Genomic DNA, 22959 nt, shown 5'->3' with positions numbered 1-22959 from the left:
GATATATTTAATTAAACAATACCACATGTACTACTGATAATGTTATTAATGTTGTTATATCCTCGTCTTCAACTGTTTGATTTGATTCTTTCATTCACAAATTATAATTATATATATCCAAAATTATAATATATATATATATATTTTCACTTCATGACCATATATTATTAATATTTTTCATGTACTTGCATTTACTCATGATCAATATATCGCATGTTGCGTTTCAATCACCATATCTTTAATCAGATTATTATTTTTTTTAAGAAAAAGAACAATTGAATCACAAAGAAGAAAAAAAGTTTAAAAAAATTGAAAATATAACCGTTAAAATAATTTCGGAAAGATGAATTGATTTTACAAAAGAAAATAGGGGCAGAGCCACGTAGAAGCAAGAGTTAATACGATATCCTTTCGTCAAAAAATTTGATACATGTATATATATATTACAATTTACAAGTCTAGAAAAATAAAAATGCATTATAAGTTCTATATCACCATGCTTGAAACAAAAGCCCGAAATGAACTAACTATTTTTTTTAAATGAAAATTCCGACTCTAGTCACTTCTAAGAGCTGAGGTATTTTGTACATCCGCGAATACTCAGAGTTTAACTATAGGTTTCAGGTTCAAGTTTTATGTATGGACTCGTTGTTGTTAAGGAATGCTTTACTTTTTAAATTTTTTTACGTATAAAACTTTAATATGAATATCAAATACCGAACGAATCAAAAAGAAAAGGTTAATGTTGGAATATGAGTGCTAGAGCATCCAATGGTGTCCATAATATATGTCATGAGCCACAATAATCATGTCATTTGTTTTGCTATAGAATATCAAATAAAATTATAATATAAAGTATATATGCACTTTAATTTATTGATCATGAAAGTGATAAAAAAAAGCCAAAAAGGGAGAAAGCTTATCTCCTTAGAAAAGAATAATCCATTTTGTATTGTAATTGTTTATAATTGAATGGTATAGGTAAATATATCATCTTTAATTTAATGGATTGGACGCACTATATATTATATCATCCTTATCTGCATGAAGAAAGAAGGATTAGATGGAATTGGTTTAGTGCGTTGGTCCCCTTGAATAGGTTATTACATCGAAATAACTAGACTCGAAAATACTCTTAACATAATGTGATACTGTTCGGTACAATACGTAGAATTTTCTAATCTTTTCAAATCCAATCTCTACACGATCAATAATCTCCCCTCATAAGTGCTCAAACTAAGTCCCTAATCGCCTTTATGAGGAAATCATTATAGCTATATCGTCCTGAAGAGGGATGTGATGGAAAGAAATTAATGACATTTGATGAATATGTTACTGACTTATCAACATTTAAGTTTTCGCATAACAAAGCTTGAATTCATTGTATGACACCAGTATATATGATTGATTGAGAATTATGGTTATCGAAGTCCAAAGCTATATAAAGCTAAGTTTGGCGTGATAAAGGTAATAAACCTAGCACTACACCATCACTATATATACCATCTCCCTATACTTAGAGCTTATCGATCGTTTCGATATCAATATCTATAAGATTTTATTCATACACTTAATAATTAAATATCTAAGTTTTGGATTGGGAAGAAGAGATAAAAAGAAGAAGAAATTATCTTTGCAATGAGTGTGATTGCCTCTTTTCCTTTATTAAAAGTTGTCTCCTATTGATGGATTGAAAAGTAAAAGTAATATTATAAGAAATAACTGTAGAATGATAAGTACTTGTTTATTTTTAATTAAAAGTCTCACATTTAATTTGAATTCTGGATATGAAATTAGCTTTAATAGGAAGTATTTTACTCCTAAAAATTAAATTTCTCTATTTAAATCTAAATTAATCAAACTCTAAAACAGATATTGAAATCGACAAAGAAAAAAGGAAATAAAAGTAGTGACCTTGAACAATAATTTGATTAAAGTGTCTATAATTGGATTGAATAATACAAGAAGGGATTGGGTGATGACGTGGTGGGCATACAAGTAGGCAATCTTTGTCCAAATTCTATCATTACCAAAGTTCAACTTCAATAATATACTACACAAAAAATAAAACTTTAATAATATACTCCTTTTATAACAACAAATAAAAACAATTTACAATAACAAATAGATGAAATACATTAATTTAAAGATATTCTAAATAGGAATCGGTTACGAAAATTCATTGCTAATCTATCGATCGATGGTGGAAAGTAATCAACCACTTGAGCAAGTCTTATTTATTTGTATTGTATACCATTTAGCTTATTACTTAATAAAGGAAATAAGTTAAAAACATAGTATACGTATAAACACATACACTTATTGAAGATTGGACTCTCATCGTTTTTCAAACCCTTCGTCCTAGCACTTTCATTGTTTCGATAATATTAAAACTGCGAATAAAGAACTAAGCTTGAGTATACAAAAAGGTAACAAAGAACAACAATTCAATCAAAGTGATTCATAATAATGTATTGATAGTTACTTACCAATTTGAAAGCAATAATACTAAATTTTATACACACAAGCAATTATTATTATTCAATAATAGACCCTTAAGGAAATTATTATATTGGGCCATGAAAATTAGCTAAGAGATGGGCCACTCCTAGAAATGGCTTATAATGACTAATGTGTACAAAGCCTAACCACTAACCTAGCTTATTGTGGGTTATTTCTACTTTTGCCTCTATATTGCATAGTTTTTAAGAAATAATTTTTGTACGAGGAATGAATTTATATTTTTGCATCATAATATCATACAAGTTATGTTGTCAGGAAAATGACTTTATTTTCTAAAGATTTTGTATCGTACAATATATATATCATGTATATCTGTGTATATTCATGAAAATCGATTTTTTGTTATATTCACAATATTGATATACATGATATATAATGTGATATACAAATATACAATATGATATTCGTTTCTTATTTAAATATTGATATACATGATATATAATGTGATATACAAATATACAATATGATATTAGTTTATTATTTAAATATTGATATACATGATATATAATGTGATATACAAATATACAATATGATATTCGTTTATTATTTAAATGTGATATGTATTCTAGATTTGATTATTCTCTCCAAACTAATCCAAATCATCTCTAATCTAAAAATTTAAATATAGCCTCCTCCAACAATTTTCAATCAATTCCTTTAATAAAAATTTACCAAAACCTTATGGTTATGTATTCTTGATGACATGTTGCTAAGAGGGCAAATATATTATATTGATATAGTAGCTTTCCAAAAGAGAAAAAAAAATATTTGTTTAAACGTCTTTTTGTAAAGAAATGAATTTCGGGTTTAACTTAACACCAAACGCTAGTTCAAAAAGTGAGTATTTGCCCGAGTTATATTAAGGAGATCACTCATTCCTTAAACCATAGATGTAGCAATCTTTACACCCTCTGCCCCTCTTCCCACACCCAGACATCGAGTGCATTGACAATTTTAACACGGGGATCAATATCGAAAAATAAGAATTGAAATAAGTCTAACTTAACCTCAAAAATTAACTGATCACCCTCCGCCCCTCTTCCCACACCCAGACATCGAGTGCATTAACAATTTTAACACGGGGATCAATATCGAAAAATAAGAATTGAAATAAATCTAACTTAACCTTAAAAGTTAATTGATCACCCTCCGCCCCTCTTCCCACACCCAGACATCGAGTGCATTAACAATTTTAACACGGGGATCAATATTGAAAAATAAAAATTGAAATAAATCTAATTTAACCTCAATAGTTAACTGATCAAGAGGTATATTAAAGTGACCACTCATTCGTTAAACCACCAACAAGGGACTCTATAATATTTTAAGATAATCTTTTCAAATAATAAAACAATTCTAACAAAGTTTTCAATAGAATATAAATTTTTCCAAAAGTTGTTAAAAAGTTGGTTACACTTTACGTCAACTTTTTGTCATCAAGTTTTAACGTTTTCGTTACGTTTATCCTACTTTTCACCATCAACATCTCCACTACCTTTAGCTTTTCCATAATAGTATATTTTTGAATGGTCCATTATTAATTATAATTTATAATATTTTTTTCCCGTGATTTATAAAATATATAAATTTTATTTTTAAGAAGTTAAAGATTTTATGAGCAAATTCTTAATCAAATTTAAATTGTTTGACTCTCTAGAAATAATGAAACGTGTCACATAAATTACGACAGAGGGCGTATATGATAGAGGCAAAGCTAGTATTTGAATTTTAAATTTTATAATACTGATATTGATTACAACATGACAACTTTGAGGTTAAAGATTTTCTATTTTTAATATGATATGATTTACAAAAATATCCTCCGAATCCTAACAAACTATGACAGCTCATCACTAGTTAAGCGTTTGACCAAAACTATCGAAAATGAACAATAACTAAGTAATGAACTAGGTTCATTGTGTTATACAACACACTAATGGACCAGGTTCATTACGCGATTTACTTAAACATGGAAACTACAATTATATCTAGATTTAGTTTCCTAGCGACGAATTTCAAACTTTGTGAACCTATCAACATCATTTTATGATCACCTATTTAACTCTTTTCCTTTCAACACATCTTTAGACATAGAATTACATTTCAAGAAAAAATGGAATTCTTGAAAATTCAGAACTATAACACTCTCATGATCATGAAATCGATTGTGTTGCTACTATTATGCGTTGTACGTGTGAACGCTCAGGTTACACTTCCATCTAGACAAGACGGATTTTGGTACAATAACAGAATCGCTGATACAGAAACCATATTAATCGAGGCTTTCTTCGATCCCCTTTGCCCTGATAGCCGCGATTCATGGCCCCCTCTCAAGCTAGCTATCGAACACTATGGATCTCGTGTCTCTCTCGTTGTTCATCCATTTCCTTTACCGTACGTATTGCTCAAATTTATCAGATTTACTTGACAAAATTTAGTCTGTTGCTTAGTAATTGTTCAAATCTGCAGGTATCATGACAATGCATTTATCTCATCGCGAGCGTTGCATATCAGCAATCAGTTGAATTCTTCTGCAACATATAGATTACTCGAATCGTTCTTTGATCACCAGGTATAAAATCTATTGTACGCTGTCTTACCCTGCGTTTCTGTAATAGACTGTTTTCACACTTTGAACACGTGACCTTCCACAGGAACTTTAGATCTTACTTACAAACTCTTCTTTGAAGTGTGATATGCTATACTATCTAGTAGACGTGGAATCAGTCACTAATTAATGCTTGGTTCAGGGTAGACCTTCTTTATACCCTGTGTGAACGTGAGATGCTTCTTCATTCATCGAGATGCAATTTTTTAAATCTTTATAAGAATCTAATTGAACACTAGACCATTGATTGTTCCATCATACATAACAAAACTAGAACTATGAAACGAACATGAAATAGTTGAATCTACATTTTACTATGAGTAGTAAACTTATCAGATTTATACGCGAAAATCATTCCTCTGTTACAAATTCATACAGAGTTTTGATTTTGATTGTGGCTGGTTGAACAGGGCAAGTTTTATGGCAACGCGACTTTCAAATTGTCACGATCATTTGTCGTTGATAAAATTGCAAGATTTACAGCAAAATCAATTGGAAATTCACATTACGCTGCTGTAAAAGCTGCATTTACCGACCCGAAAACTGATCATGCAACAAGAATTTCCTTCAAGGTATATGCTAATTAAGCTCAATTTACCTTACACATTGTGTGTATATCTTTCACATATGTCGATTACTTACATTTCGTGTATACGTATTTTTACAGTATGGTTGTATAAAAGGCGTATATGGGACGCCTTTTTTCTTCGTAAATGGTTTTCCTCTGGCTGATGATGGCTCAACATTGGACTACAATAAATGGAGAAAAATCATTCATCCATTGTTGAAGAACTAACAACTTTGTTATAAGACTGCGTAACAATAAACCCTTGTGGTTCGATTGGACCTGCATATAGCGGGAGCTTAGTATACGGAGAAGTCCAGTAGTTGTATTTGTACTCTCATTCACCTGATGATTGAGCTAGAGAGACAAACTTTAATTTTATCTCTGGTGTTTACAAATATAATGAAAGTGATTTATTGCTTCTATAGTTATATTATATATCTATGGTATTTATATATCTAAAAATGTTATTTCTCTGTCCACTTGATTAAGTATTAATGCTATCGAACACAAAATGTTACGATGATAGGCGTAAAGACATGATAAGTTTCATAAAGTTTATTACACTGGTCATAGTAAACTTTTTCTCGTTATACAAAATTAGAGGTCTACCTCTTCGTTCTCCACGATGACAAACTCCTAATTCACATCTAAATATATCCGTAAAATAGCAAAAGAAAGATCTCAAGGCTCTAAAAATATCCGAATTACTCTAACTAAATGGCTCCAAGACACTTATTGAATTTGAAATTTCTAAAAAAAATTTAAAACATTGATGGACTCTATTAGTTTTCTTGGGCTGATAAGAGTATATATTAATAATCTACAAGGTTGTCTATGAAATATTTAAGGTAGGGACTTTAATTACTAATGATATAAGAAAGATTTAAATTATATACATTGAGTTATTTACGAATATATTAGTAAATAGATTTTTTAACATAAAACATAATTTAATTTATATTTATTGAATTCGATCAAATTCGTAGCTAAATAGATTTTCTAACATTGATTATATATATAAAATTAAGTTTTTATATCTTATATGATGTAGGACAATTCAAAACTAATCAGGGGTAACTCGACAGTATTAAAAAAGACATGTGCCTAAGGTCCCCAAATTTAAGGGGCCTCATTTTTAAAAAAAATAGGTTATAAATTATTACTTTTTAATAAATATTGAATACTATTTGCAGAAAAAGTAGTCTTTTCATGAAAAATCAAGAAATTATTAGAAGAAATTTGACATATTTGGAGTACTATATCTCACGAAAACTAATTTAAAATAAGAATATGATTATATCATCAATTAAAAACTAGAAGAAACCAATTATATAAAAATTATTAATAATTCAAATTTAAGACCCCGTTTGATTATTACTTTCGATCACTAAAATGCTTAAGTCGCTCTTGACACTAATTTAAATTAAAATTAATTACACTAAACATTATGTAATGACTCAATTTTAGATATACACCCTATAATTTAAAATCAAACACTTAATATAAACATTTAAAAAAAATACTTATAAATATTTTTTAAATTTATTAAAAAACACGATAAAATTATTTAAAAGTTATTTAACTTAAAAACACTTAAAATATATCCATCCAAATATTTGATTTTTAAAATACAAAAAATCTATCTAAATCATAGTATATGGATTTTTAATTTACTTAACTATTTAATTTATGGGTCTATATGAATAAAAAAAACATTTACTTCCCAATTATCTTTTTTTTGCATCAACATCATTATCACCTCTAATTATTATTTTTTTATCCACATATTTCTACAATAAAAAATAGCCCAAAAATCTGAAAAAAACCAGATAGAATTACTCAACAAAAATGGTGAAATTGATTCTATTTCTGAATTTGATTTTGATTTTTATCATTTCTGTAAATTCTCAAATTCCAGATGGATTCTGGTACGGCGGCGATGGCGAAATCGATTTAACAAAATCAATAGTAATCGAAGCTTTTTTAGATCCAGTTTGCCCAGACAGTAGAGATTCATGGCCGCCTCTGAAAAAAGCTCTGCATCACTACGGTTCTCGTGTTTCTCTTGTTGTTCATACTTTTCCTTTGCCGTAAGTATTCGATTTTGTGATTTTCGTTACTAAAATTAGGGTTTTTTTTTTGGATGATTATAATGCTGTTTAGAGTAGAAATCCCCAATAGAATATGTTTGGGTTAAGGCTTGGTAGATGAATCTATTCGGAGCTGGATTTATTAGTATAAAAAATGATAAAAAAATATATTGAAGTATATGAACTAGTAGGTGTTCATTTTTTTTTTCTCTATATGAATTATCAAAATACATTTTAACTATTAGTTGTTCGTTTTTTTCTATTTGAATGATAGTTGAGTTGGTGATATGTCAGGGATAATTGATAGTTGAGGTGTGTTTTGATGAATAGTTCGTGATAGTTTAGGTGGGAGAAGTGTACGTTTCGTAGTTCAGGTAGGAAACTAGCAAAGAGATGATACGTGAGTCGTGAGGTGTGTTTTTGATCGTTAGCTCGTTTGCAAAATGATGATAGTTTAGAGGTTTTTTTCGAACCTATTCGAGTATTCATAGGTGAAGCAGACAAATTAATAGCTAAACTTTCGTGCAATGTTTTGATAGCCGTGTAAGGAGATCGCATCAAGCGTTATGATTACGCTATTGCATTTGCTTGATCACTGTGTATGCAGTGTTGTTTGTTCTTCTATAGCTTTTAGGGTCGGATTGTTGGTATGTGTAGGACTATGAAAATTTCAGCTGGTCTTCGAGTTCAGTATATGGAATTTGAGTTATAATTGACATGTTTTTTCTTTTTTTGCTTGTTTGTCGTAATATATGCAGTTACCATGACAATGCATATACTACCTCGCGCGCGTTGCACATTGTCAATAAGTTGAATTCTTCTGCCACATACAGATTACTAGAGGCTTTCTTTGATCAACAGGTAACAAGTTTTTCTGGTATACGATCTACAAAAGCATAATACATAAACAAACACTCAAATTTGGCGTTAGCTGACAATCTGAGCACTCCAACTTTGAGAGTGCACATCTAGATACCTCAACTTGTTCTCAACTAGTAACGGAACACTCCAACTCGTCTCTATTGTTTCTGTTAGAGGTGTCGTGATGATTATTTTATAAGTTGGAGTGTTCAACTGACACATTGGAGACGAGTTAAGGTTTCTAGATGAGCAAACTTAAAGTTGGAGTGATCACTTGCCACCTAAGGTCAAGTTTGAGTGTCAGTTTACGTATTGAAAAAACTTTGCGATAATTTAAAAACCTTACTACAAGGTAACCTTCAAATTATGGTTCGGTGGATCTTTTTCTTTTAAAGCAATTGCAACAATCTGTTTTATTCATAGGCATCTCATATAATGGCGTGAGATAATTGTTCTCCGTTTCGTTAAGTGACCTTCAACTGTTAAACTGTTTTCCAAAATCTGCCTATGCAGCCTCCCCGGGGGTTAGTGTGACTTGTGAATCACTTCAGTTGGGCAATAACTGAACCATGATACAGTTTACTACACGTAGGCTTTATAAGAATCTAGTAAATCACTTCATCAAATATGATAAGCACTACTCACGTAGCCTACAGAGTAGTGCTTTATCATATTGTTCGCGAAAAACATTCCTCTGTTACAAATTATGGTACTAGGCATATTTGTATATGTTTCGTTATAATTGTGCCTGATTGAACAGGACAAGTTTTATAACCATGCGACGTTCAACTTGTCCAAAGCATCTGTTGTAGATGAAGTCGCAAAATTTACATCAAATGAAATTGGGAATTCGAATTACGCTGCTATAAAGGCTGGATTTACTGACCACAAAACTGATCAAGCAACAAGAATTTCCTTCAAGGTATGTTAATTAAGCTCAATTACCCTATATATACATCGTGTGTACATATCGTTCATCAATACCGAAACTTACATTTGTGTATATGTATATTTTTTCATAGTATGGTTGTGAGAAAGGCGTATATGGGGCACCTTTTTTCTTCGTAAACGGGTTTCTTCTACCTGATGGTGGCTCACCATTGGACTACAAAACATGGAGAGATGTCCTTGATCCATTGATTTCACCTGAAGAACAATTAAGGACTGAAAATTTGAATTTCTTCTTGTGAATCTGCACTCATTATCACCTAAGGTTCTGAGCTAGAGAGACAAATTAAACCCAATAGTTCTTATGTGTAGTTATATAATGAAGTTTATACTTCTATATCTTATGGTTTTCCTTGAGCGTCTATCAAAAACAGTCTGTCTATCGCTGGGAATAGGGGTAAGGGTCTGTATACAATCTACCCTCTCGAGACATGACTTTGTGTAACTACATTAGGTATGTTATTGTTGTTGTTGTATATCTTATGGTTATGGAAATGAAAATACTAATTTGATGGTGAAAGTTATTTTCCGTCTAATTAATCAAGTATAAATGTTATTGAACACCAAATGATTGTGGAGAATGAATATTTAATCTACGACTTCGTTTATACAGTAGATAAGGTATAGACCTTAGTACAATAATATAAGAAAGATTTAAATTATATACACTGACACAGTAACAATCCTTACGGGCTTAGGCCCGAGTTACGAGATGGAATCAGGCTTATATATACTCGATAGAGTTACCAACATGTGGTGCCAATTGGAGTCGGACCAGAAGCTCGTATGGGATTTTTCCAAAATAATAAAAAAGGTAGAAAAAGTAAACTTTCAAGAACATCGGAGAAAATGTGATCAGAAGATCACGGGTTTGAGCAGTGCAAAAAAACTCTTATAGAAATGCAAGGTAAAATTATGCATATAATAGATCCTCATGAAAGCCTGCACATATATAGAACTTAGTGCATTGGCCTTTACTTTTTTTGTTTTTTTAAGAGAAGTATTAAAAACATTTCTAAACTCTGTATGAATTATTAGTTTCTGCCCGAACTATTGACAACTTTAAAAACACTTCTTACTTGACTAACTGAATTTAAATACACCCCGATCTTGCAACTTGAGTGAAATACACCTCGATGTTGCAACTTGAGTGAAATACACCCCAAAATTCTGGCCAAGTTTAGGAGTATTCTCAATATTTTTCTAGGATTTTTATTAAGAAGTCTATGCTCCTATCAGGATTTGAGACCACTCGCTACGTCATGTATCAAATCTGGGGTGTATCTAAGTTTAGTTAGTCAAGTAAATAAATGTTTTTAAAGATTGTCAACAGTTCAGAGACAAAATTAATAATTTGCGTCAAGTTCAGTGTTTTCAGTATTTTTTTAAAAATAGGAGCAAGAAGGTCAAGAAAAGGATATATAATGCCAAAGGACTTCTATGAACCAAAATAAATGCCTTCATGTATGTGAACCATAGGGTGGTTAAACTTCACATTTTAGTGTCTAGTTATTATCCTCACTTTCAAAAGTTGAGCAAAAAGCGAGGCCAAACAATATTAAGATGTAGAAAGTTTTGACAAAATCAATGGTTTTGAATAGGGGTGTACATGATCGGGTTGGTTTGGATTTTTTAAATATCAAATCAAATCGTTTATGTCAAAATATTAAATTTATAAACCAAATCAAACCAATAAAACTCAGGTTTTTCAATTTCGGTTTTTCTGGATTTTTTCGGGGGGTCTTCAAATTTTTGGATTTTTTTGATAAAGTATTCATACAAACATACAATTTTACCAGTATTTCAAATATTTCTTTAGTCCTACCAAAATGTCACTATCTAAGTTGTTTCAAATTTGAATCAAAATATGAATAATTTATCATGTGTTGAGGTGTTGCAATTGAACACCTCAACACATGATAAAGTGTTCATATTTTGATTCAAATTTGAAATTCTTCTTGTGTGTATTCTCAATTGTCCATTATATAGATAGATTAATCATTAAATTTAGATAGAAAGTATCCACTAGGAATATTCTCAATTGTCCATTATACAAAATACCATTAATGAATTCAATTAATTTAAACACTTTCGATACAAAATATATATAAATTATAATTTTGAATTTATAATTTTTAAATTTTTAACATATTTAGTGATAAAAACCTAAATATCAAATCGAGCAAATTTATAAGGTTAAGAAACATCTTTTTATAATGAAACATTCATCCTCTTCATTTTATGGTGCTGCTTTAAAGGTGCCAAAAGATATTTGTGAATTGTGGCTAGTTAAAGAGGAACATTATTGGGCATTTCAGAAATGTGGTGGCATTACTCATTTTGGAAGATTTATAAAAAACCATTTTTGGAAATAATAATACTCTCTTCGTTTTAATTTATTTTTCCTAGTTCGATTTGATATAAAATTTAAGAAAATATAAAAAGATTTTTTAAATATTTTATCACGTAAGACTATATTTAAAGGAAAACGTTCTCTACCAATAATTTTTCATATTCAAATTTAAATTTGAAAATCTTCTAATTTTTTTAAAAAAAGCAACTTCATCGACTGCACTGTATTCTTTTATAATTATCTCACCACTTTATTTGATGCTTTGTCATTTAGCAATATAATGTCACAACCTTTTTGTTAAAAAAGTAAATTAATTGAATTAACTAATGCTTTTACTTTCCTTCTTTACTTTTTGGTTTTTTCCCAAATAAATTTTTGCTCTGTTTGAATTATTTTTTCCCCCTAATTTTGAGAAGCATCCTTGACATGCTATAGACACAAAAGGTGAAGGGGTCAGCCATATCACAAGACTTGAAAGAACAAATCAAGAAGTGGTATTTGGGGTCTATGCCTAACCCCCACCACTAGTGGTGGTTCAATAATCACTTTCCTAGCTTTGTTTTTTATACGTAATACATAAATATGTCATTTAATTCGAGTTCAATTGATATATGTGTTATGTAATTAGTTTTTAATGTCCACGAGTAGATAATTAAACTTGTATGAAGATGAATTAATAGACACGTGAGTGTCCTACATGATAATTTCACATCTTATGTAGCATATGATGTATACTTGATCAATTTTATAAATATTTAGTGTTTACTTGTGTACATACAAAGTTGGAGAGCATAAATGTCAGTTGAAGTCAAATTAAAGGACACATTTATGTATATATCATTTGATTATTTCAATTTTATATGTTTAATTTTAAATTATATTGGTGTCTTTTTGAAGGAAAATTGTATATAATAGCAAACTATTAATTCAAATTAAATGTCATAACCACAGTTTGATTTAATTATAACCCATAGCAAACTGTCGTTATTTGTCTCTCTTCGTAGTTTCTCGCTCGCCGCCGTCTCTCCCTCACCTCTCTCGCTTTTATACAAATACAAATGTATAAAATGAATTTGTGTTTGTACAAAGCGAGAAAAAATTGTATATATATATATATATATATATATATATGTATTTTCGTTCTCCTCTCCCATATCTTGTTCGCCACTCTCCCAGATCTCGATCGCCACTCTCACTTGTTTCTCTCATTTTATACAAACACAAATGTATGCATTGCGTTTGCATAAAGCGAGAGAAAATTGTATATACAAATACAAATATCCTACACACTTATGATTATACAAATACAGATCTTCTCCTGACCAGTTTTCTTTTGTCTTTCTCTCTTTTCTCACTTTCTACAAATACAAATTATACAATCGTATATGTATATCAAACTCATTATACAATTGCTTCTTTGTATATGTACAACAAAATATACATATTAATAGTCATAGCAGACATAAAGTTTGTTATAGAGCTCATTATGCAAACTATAATTATATCATACAAATTGATTTTTATGTTTACTATATATTAAAATTGCTTTTTAGTCTTTTGCGTTTTACTATATTTTTAAAGTTTTTTTTTTTTTTTTGGATATTTGGTGATTGAAGCTTAAAGATATTTATATAATGTTTGAAGTTCTTTTTTTTTGGATTTTGATTTTTCATTTTCTATTTATTCTTGCTTTTAATTTAATTATCAAACCTATCAACGAATGAATAAAGATATTCAACAACTTCAACAAGGCTCACTTATCTAAATATTAATATATTCTATCTAACTCCTATTTTGTAGTTGTTGCACAACTACTTATTTACGTAGAAGCTATGATAGCATTTAAATTTTTTTTTATTCGACGATTCGATCTATGATTTAATTTATCATTCATGAACATTGATAAGACCATTCATTTACCAGTACCTTAGAAAGGCATAACCTTAAGAGTGAAGGGCGAGGTTCAAATGAGGAAAGATGGATCCTAGGCATCCAGAGACAAGGAAGGACATAGTAATCGACGAAATGCTTCAGATAGTTGAAAATAAGAATAAATCCAAAGATTTCTTTATAGGGCAACTTTTCGAACCGTTGCTAAATCCTTAGACAGGATAACCTAAATATCATCCTTAACTAGAAATTTCAAATTCGAATTCTGAATTTTTTTTTTTTTTAATAAAAAAGTGTTTTCTCTACATAGGTCCTAACTAGTCAAGCCACTATGTTATGTATACCAATTTATTTATTTTTTTTAAAAAAAATCACTATCAAAAATGAAAAACCAAGAAATTGGAGGATTGAGTTCTTACTTCAATTTCCAAACTTCTTCCAAAAGGAATAAAAGTTTAATCATAGTAAACGATGAAGAGAAGACTTAAAAAAGAAATTGAACGACCAAGAGAAGACTAAAAAGGAAAAAATAAAATAATAAAAAATAAGAAAAGTTAAAGATAGAAAACAAAAGCAAGCTAATTAGCCACTAATTTATTTTTTTTAAAAAATAAATAGTGGTAAATACATGGTAATTGACACTTTGCTTCCATAAGAAATTTTAGATTGATAGATTAATGCAGATAATTATGTATAATGATGGACTTTTGTAATTAAAAAATGTAATTAATTTGTAATGAGAATAAACAAAAGGCTAATATACAGACGTTTTTTTTTGGATTGTTTTTTTTTTAATTTTAAAAAAGAAATCTTTTTTGATTTAAGCTCGTTGTCTACTACAATTTACTGCAACAAAAATAACTTTTAGTGGTAATAAATATTGACATTAATAAAGAGTGTTGAAGTCTTTATCGACATCAGTTAAGTGTTATTAAAACAAATGTCACTAAAGGTTTTAGAGACATATATAAAAAAAATTTAATTATCGTTAAAAATAGATATTTAGAATTAATTGCCGCTAGTGATCATTTTTAATATAGTGAAGGTACGAGTAATTGTTTGCATTACGAACATGGTTAATCCGTCAGCATATTATTAAAAGTGGTAAAATTAACCCATAAAAATTATAATTAGATTAATTATCAACACATTCATTACGAGCTCAATCTATTATTCTATTTCAGTCCATCAAAAATTGAATTGATAATTAGTTCTACTAGTCCTTTTTTTAAATTTAATATGTTATATATTTAACAACAACGACAATATTAAGTAATAAATATTAAAATTTAGTAAAAACTGAACGAGTTAGATCTTGACTTTTAATTCATTTCAAGCCTGAATAATTTTTGAACAAGTTATTAATCCGCTTATTCAACTCAATTTTTTTCGACCTATTCAAATTCAGTTCAATTCGTCTATTTACATTTTTTTTTCACTCTATTGAAAATGTAGGGATAATATAAAGAATCACATAATTAAAAGTGGCCGCAAAGCTACTAGAAAGACAAAAGCTAAAAAGTAATACTTATTAGTAATTATTAACACTTAACAAACAAAAAGAGAGATTAAATGAATTTGAACACAAGAAAATGGAACACAATTAACATAATCTATCTCTATTTATAATTAATTAATGTGAAGATAAAGATCAAACCTAAGTCCTAATCAAGATTATATTCAAGAAATAATACAATTTCTATGATGATACGTATGCTTTTCTAACAATTATTTAATAATACTATCTATATTTTATCATGTTAATTAAAATTCACTTAATTATTTAACAAAAAATCGATAAAATATTTTATAAAGTGAAAGTATATATAACTCAAAAAGAATACCGCCTAAATAAAAAAAGTACACATCAATATACATATATCGTTCATTATAAAAATGAATAAGTCACGTAATCCTATTCTTTTAAAAAAAAAACGAATCAGATCCGTACGTAAAGAGCAATGCATATTATTCTTTGCATGCATCTAGATTTAAGATGAAAGCAACTCTTTAACAACCTTAATTACTTCTAAACATAAGTTTCCATGATTGAAATTATGAATATGATTTAACTCAATTATTTGTGTTTATGATTTGTTAACTTTCATAATGAATTCATGGCAAGTCATTGGAAGTACCAATGTAAAATGATTGACCCATTAAATAATCATATTATAAAGTTTTTTCAAAAGCTACTTTTTTATAGCAATATTAGTGGACGTAACATCACCCCCATGAGGTTCCTATATGGGTTACATGGCCCTTAACAATTAATAAAATTATAAATAAAAAAAATTATCTATTTGAATGATAAAAAATATTATTCCTTTCGAGTTATCTAAATTCAATTTTAACACTATTGAATTAATAATACAAGAATCTCAATTTGTAAATATATGAGGTAGGATTAATGAACGATCCTTATTACCTTAATTCCAGTCTTTATTCCCTTATTCAAGAGAGATAGAAGCATGTTATGAATCGGTTCGAAAGTAGATAATTCGTCAGATATGTAGTTAATAAAGCGAGACTTTTTTGAGAAAACGTAAATGGTCAATCAAAACTTCTTTAGAAAAAAATAACTTAAATAAGTTTGTTTTTCTGAAGGAGTCGTCATCATATAAATAGATTAAAAAACTGTTGAAGAAAATCTCGAACCTCATTCTTTAATATTTTTAATTTCTTAATTTATTTTATCTACCATAATCTAACTATGATTTTAAAGGTAAAATATTGATTTCAAAATCTAAAATATTACTAGACTTTTTAATATAGTTCAAATAACAAAATATTTAGAATAGAATTTTATTCAATTTTAAAATACTATATATTATTAGATCAATTCTATATCTATTTATCGTAGAAGACGCCTGATAAAAAATATCACGTAAATTGAGACTTAAAATATATATGTAATTGATATGTATGTATCATTTACTCGGTTTGTTGGACCCCTCTCTACATAACACTCTAAAAGTGAGAAAAAATAAACTTATACTTTGAATCTTGTCATTTTGGCTTGACCACTTGACTTGAATATTTAACAAATAAATTAAATACTATAGTATAGTATTTTTTTTGCAACTCTATATATAGGGAATGTCCCTCAAAGTTTTCAAATAATTCAGTTAAGAACCATATATTAAAATAGAGCAAAGAATAATATTATACTTTTAGCCAAATTTAGCATGGAGATAAATGAGGATATTGTCATAGTTGGTGCTGGAATTGGTGGACTTGCCACTTCTTTGGGACTTCACAGGTATATAAAAAAAAATCATACTAAACTTATCATATCGAAATATCGTATAATATTTAAGATCGCAAAATTCTAATGGTATAACAAGGGTGCAGAAACTATAGTATAAAATCTTTCTTGAATTATACGACATTAAATAAAAGGGAGCAACAATTTTTGTACGTTAGATTTCATTTGTCACGTGTTATGTTAGGGTATTGCTTGAACGTTTTCTAAATAAAAATTTAAGATATATGTATAATGATTTTGCATGTTATAATAGATTGATTTACTATCAGTAGAGATTGTCAATCGATGCCTGTTGAATATAATTATCTTTTAAGTGATTTGATCGTGTAAATCGTTAATTTAGGTTGGGAGTAAGGAGCATAGTGTTGGAATCATCTGATTCTTTGAGAACATCAGGATTTGCACTTGCTTTATGGACCAATGCTTGGAGGGCATTGGATGCTCTTGGTGTTGGAGACTCCCTTAGACAAAGGTCTCTCCACTTTACTAGGTAAGTTTATCGATATCTGTTTTGAGATTCGATTAATTTAAATTTTTGTTAAAAAGATTTATTTACTTTTAATATTTGATATTCGTTTTGAAATTCGATAAATTTAAATTTGTGTCGAGAAAAATCCCACTTTAAGGGTGAAGATTTTCTATCAAAGGCGATTCCATAATATTCTGGTGCGTTTATCACTGTAAAATAATTTTTAGTGATGATCGATAAATTGGAAATTTGGTAAATAAAGGTGTACCTTAACTATCAATGTAAACTTTTAGATGAGGTTATCATAAACTTTAATACGTTAAAGCAGATAGTAATTATAAAATATGGACTCAAAAATTATTTCGTCGAATGATTTTTCACATACTTAACCTCAAGAAAAGAAAAAAAAACAAGAAGCAAGTCTGCCCCCACATAAGGGGACAAAATTAAATACAAAAAAGTTTAACTAATAGAAATAATCTATCTCGTAGAATTCAGACATTTAAATGATATGATCATATACTTAATAAAATATATTTTTACTATTATTAAATTCGTATTTTATCTTGTTGAAAATTAACGAACTTTTTTCTTGTATAGATTTCAAGCATTTTCAGCTAATTCAGGCTTGCCTACTGCTGAAATTTCCCTTGAGGCAGATAACAAACCGTAAGCTACCTTCTATCCATCTACGTTTCGATACATTTTTCTTTTTAATCTGTATAAAAAGACTTAATTTATACATTATAATTACATAAATATTATAATATATACGTTAAAATTCCTAAATTTCGAATAATTTAAAATCACTTCAATACTATAACATGTTTTCGACTATGAATTTCAAGAATTTTATATTGATTCAAATTGTGTCACGTAAAATCTCGAACTATAATATAGTAACTAATATAATGTTCTTTTTTTTGTTACACATTTTTATAATGTTACAGAATTGATTATGACAGCCGTTGTATAAAAAGACAAGAGATAGTGGAAACTTTAGAAAAAGAATTACCTCAAGGAACTATTAAATATTCATGTCGTGTTATTTCCATTCAACAATCTGGACTATACAAATTGGTGCATCTTGCCAACAAAACTATTATTCGAACCAAGGTAAATATATATTGTTTTTTATATCGATAGCGTAAATAATTTTTATACTATAGTATTATGATCTTCATATCAAATCTCATGTAGTACAACAATAATAGGATATACGATCTGGTTCTACGTAGTAGGGTTTGGAAAAGAATAGAGTATTGTCTCAACCTTAGAAGTGAGGTAATGAGGTTGTTTTCAGAAGATTCCTGACTGATTAGATCTCACGTTGTGATGATCGACATAAAAGAATTGCGATTACTGTGATTTAACATGTGATCGAAATTGCAGTTACGATACCAAACTGTATGGATAACCTTTTATCCCGCGCTATTTAATAGTGTATTTTAAATGTATATATATGTCCATGCAGGGGGTAAAAAGTCCTTTTCAAAGTTATTTATCGTTACAATAATTTTGGTCAAAGTTCGAATATATTTTAGACCTTTTTCCCTAGCTACCATGTTCTAATAGGTTTAGTAACATATTTTCTAGATTAGTTCATTTTTTTAGTTGATTTGATGATAACTAATTATATTTTTCCACACAATCAATGTAAACAAGCTCAACTTTTTAAAATTTTTAAAATTACTTATGTGAATGTCTCATGCATGAAACCTTAACCTAAGGAAACTCAAGTACATAGGTAGAAAATCGGAGACAGAATTAGAAGTTTTGTTACAGATTTGATATGATTCAATAGCTAATAGCCAAAACGTTGTATTTGTCTTAAAATCCACGTTATCGAGGACTCACTAGTTAGGTTGTTCTTTTCAGTATTCAGAATCCATAAACTCGAAATTCTGATCGATCGTTGAATTGTTAGGTGTTGATAGGATGTGATGGTGTGAATTCAATGGTGGCTAAGTGGATGGGCCTTCCAAAACCAATTGATGCAAATCGTTCAGCAATTAGAGGATATGTTGAGTATCCAAAAGCCCATGGATTTGAGCCCAAATTTTGTGCTTATTTTGGTGGTGGAGTTCGTATTGGTTTTCTTCCTTGTGATCACAAAAGTTTGTACTGGTTTTGCACTTTTACTCCATCTGATGTAGATTGTAAGTCTTCTTTTTCCTATATATATATATCTGCTATATCGGAGTATGTATCATCACGAGTTCAATATATGTTCATCTATCTGTCTGATTTATGTGATACAGATGAAATTTTGAGAGTCAATCGTCGTAGAAAAGTTATTTAACGTTAAACGTATGTATCATCACAGGTCCAATATATGTTGATTTTTCTATCTAATTTATGTGATACAAATGAAATTTGAACAGGCAATCATTAGCACATTATAATCATAGACACTACAAGAAAACTGTGAATTACATGGAGATTTTTCTGGGAATTAGTATGAAATTTGCAGGAAAATAAGTTTTCTGCAAATTTTCATACTAATCTCCAGGAAAATCCCCATGTAAGAAATGTTAGGACATGTTCCTTCCGTTCTTTTTACGTGTCACACACTCATATTTTATTTTATTTTTAGTTTGTTTTAATTTTCTGTTTACCTTTAATAAGATCATATATTACGATGTGTTTTAAATCACAATTTTCAGAAGTCCTTTTTTCCTCTTAAACTTCATGTTGGATCGAACCGTGTTAGATAAATTGAGACAGATTAAAAAATATTTAATACCACAAGTGTCAAGGATACTTTTGGTATATGCCAAAAATCTTCTTTTTTTTTCTCAAATATTTCATTCTCAATTAAACATGAATATGTTGAGTATACCTCTTTTTTTTTTCTTTTATATGAGTTTTCCTAATTAATAATTTGCCTTTGAATTGCATGTACATCTCAAGATGATGAAAAAATTGAAGGAAGTCCAACAAAAATGAAGCAATTTGTGTTGAGTTTGGCTAACAATGTTTCAAAAGAAGCCTACAATATCCTTGAAAGAACTTCACTAGATAGCCTATATTGTGCAAAATTAAAATTAAGAACCCCATGGAACATTTTAATAAAAGAAAACATTGTGAAAAACAACACTTGTTTAGTTGGTGATGCTCTTCATCCAATGACACCTGATATTGGTCAAGGTGGATGTTCAACATTAGAAGATAGTGTTGTTCTTGCAAGATGCATTTCAATGGCTATTTTTGCAAAAAATTTAGAAAATGATGATGTTCAATTATGCAAAAGAATTGAAGTTGGTTTAGAGAAATATGCAAAAGAGAGAAAATGGAGGATTTTTAATCTTATTACTACTTCATATTTGGTTGGTTTAGCACAAGAAAGTAATGGGAAAGTGATTAGTTACTTGAGGGAGAAATTCTTGGCTCAATTCACTATTGAGACTATGTTGAAAATGGGTGATTTTGATTGTGGGAAATTATTGTCATAATCTTGTATTTTGTTGAAGTGAAGATGTGGAGTACTTATGATGATTTGCTTGTTGATTTTATGATCAATGAGAAATAATAATTCGGAGATTCTGTTACAGACGTTGTATCTGTTGTTGTTTTTAGTATCAAAAAGACTATTTGTAAGAACTCGATTGATTCTGCTGCAGAAATAGCGTCAGAGACATCTGTTGTCATTTTTAGTTTCAAAAAGACTATCGTAAAAATTTATCAAGATTGTATTATGAATTAAGTCCTATTATTTTGGTTAGCAAGTATTATTAGAAATAAGGTTGTAATTGTTGTCATTTGTATTTTGTTGAAGTGAAGATGTGGAGTACTTATGATGATTTGCTTGTTGATTTTATGATCAATGAGAAATAATAATTCGGTGATTCTGTTACAGACGTCATATCTGTTGTTGTTTTTAGTATCAAAAAGACTATTGTAAGAACTCGATTGATTCTATTACAGAAATAGCGTCAGAGACATCTGTTGTCACTTTTAGTATCAAAAAAACTATCGTAAGAATTTATCAAGACTGTATATGAATTAAGTCCTATTATTTTGGTTAGCAAGTATTATTAGAATTAAGGTTGTAATTGTTGTCATTTGTATTTTGTTGAAGTGAAGATGTGGAGTACTTATGATGATTTGTTTGTTGGTTTTATGATCAAAATAATAATTCGATGATTCCGTTACGGACGTTGTATCTGTTATTGTTTTTAGTATCAAAAAGACTATTGTAAGAACTCGATTGATTCTGTTACAGAAATAGCATCAGAGCCATCTGTTGTCATTTTTAGTATCAAAAAGACTATCGTAAGAATTTATCAAGATTGTATTATGAATTAAGTCATATTATTTTTGGTTAGCAAGTATTATTGTTGTCATTTGTATTCTTATCATATATATGTAAGAAGTTAATTTCTCAATTATTTTTCTTTTTGTTTCAATTCTAGTGGCTTGAGGTTTTAGTTAACATATATTTATTTAGAATTATAGCCAAATTAAGAAGATAACCAAATTAACTTCTAATTATATTTGATGATTGCTCTCAAGTTAAATTGTTTCCTTAATATATGGCATTTGTGTAGGAAATAATTAAGAAGAGAGAGTCTCTACACTTTATAAGTTAAATAATTATATGGAAAAATTATAATTTATTTCAATCTTTTAACAACTATGAACCGTACATATAACACCACAACAAAAAATACATTATTCATATTCAAAGTATCTAAAGCTTTTAGAAATATTTATATGAAATACTAGTTAGGAATATTCATATATATAATATAGCAACAATTATATATATTATCATAACTCACATGGGAGGAAGTAAGAGTTAATTTGCTAAGCTCATTATTGAAGTTTTTATAATATTCTTTCAAAAAAATAATAATTGAGACATCAACTAGTTAATGGTACTTTCTCATCTTGTAATATTTATGTACATCAACCATTTTTACTTGAATTTTGAACACAAATATTTGAACTTCAAACTATATGTTTAAGTATATAACTTCATCATAAATATTTTCTCTGTTCGGAATTGTTTGTCATGTTGCGCTTATCGAAAGTCAATTTAACTATACTTCAATCATTTTTACTTGAACTTTGGACACAAATATTTGAACTTCAAACTATGTGTAAGTATATTACTTCATCATAAATACTTTCTCTATCCGGAATTGTTTGTCATGTTGCGCTTATCGAATGTTAATTTAACTAATTTTTAAAGGTAAATTAGATCACATTAATTCGATATTTTAAACAAGAAAAAATTAGATATTCTAAAACTATATGAAAAGTACAATAAATTACAATTTTTTGCATATTAATATGATGAAAAAAATTACATCTTAAAATGTTAGTCAAAGTTTTTATAGTTTGACTCTAAAAATAAAAACCATGACAAACAATAT

The 22959-nt window shown here is 28.7% G+C and overlaps 3 protein-coding genes across 4 annotated transcripts; all 3 read left to right on the top strand.

Moving 5' to 3' along the window:
- Window positions 1-4615: 4615 nt before the first annotated feature.
- LOC114075227 lies at window positions 4616-6127 on the top strand. The gene is made up of 4 exons (XM_027913605.1): window positions 4616-4917; window positions 4993-5095; window positions 5542-5703; window positions 5799-6127. Exons 1-4 carry the CDS (start codon window positions 4637-4639, stop codon window positions 5925-5927), a joined length of 675 nt encoding a protein of 224 aa, XP_027769406.1. The 5' UTR covers window positions 4616-4636; the 3' UTR covers window positions 5928-6127.
- A 1343-nt stretch (window positions 6128-7470) lies between these two features.
- On the top strand, window positions 7471-10122 carry LOC107006571. Its single transcript, XM_027913604.1, has 4 exons — window positions 7471-7789; window positions 8548-8650; window positions 9411-9572; window positions 9673-10122. The coding sequence occupies exons 1-4, from the start codon at window positions 7548-7550 to the stop codon at window positions 9838-9840; spliced, it is 675 nt and encodes a 224-aa protein (XP_027769405.1). The 5' UTR covers window positions 7471-7547; the 3' UTR covers window positions 9841-10122.
- A 6829-nt stretch (window positions 10123-16951) lies between these two features.
- Window positions 16952-21443, top strand: LOC107005726 (monooxygenase 2-like). Of its 2 annotated transcripts, XM_015204377.2 has the most exons (7): window positions 16952-17103; window positions 17453-17599; window positions 18179-18247; window positions 18529-18694; window positions 19506-19737; window positions 20492-21056; window positions 21362-21443. In XM_015204377.2, exons 1-6 carry the CDS (start codon window positions 17030-17032, stop codon window positions 21031-21033), a joined length of 1230 nt encoding a protein of 409 aa, XP_015059863.1. In that variant the 5' UTR covers window positions 16952-17029; the 3' UTR covers window positions 21034-21056; window positions 21362-21443. The 2 variants fall into 2 exon arrangements, with proteins under 2 accessions (XP_015059863.1, XP_015059862.1); XM_015204376.2 differs by lacking the exon at window positions 21362-21443 and having other exon boundaries at window positions 20492-21302.
- Window positions 21444-22959: the final 1516 nt, after the last annotated feature.

This window comes from Solanum pennellii, chromosome 12 (genome assembly GCF_001406875.1).
Source record: "Solanum pennellii chromosome 12, SPENNV200".
NCBI lineage: Eukaryota > Viridiplantae > Streptophyta > Magnoliopsida > Solanales > Solanaceae > Solanum > Solanum pennellii.
Note: the sequence above shows the minus strand (reverse complement) of the source record. Positions and strands in the feature narration are given on the sequence as shown.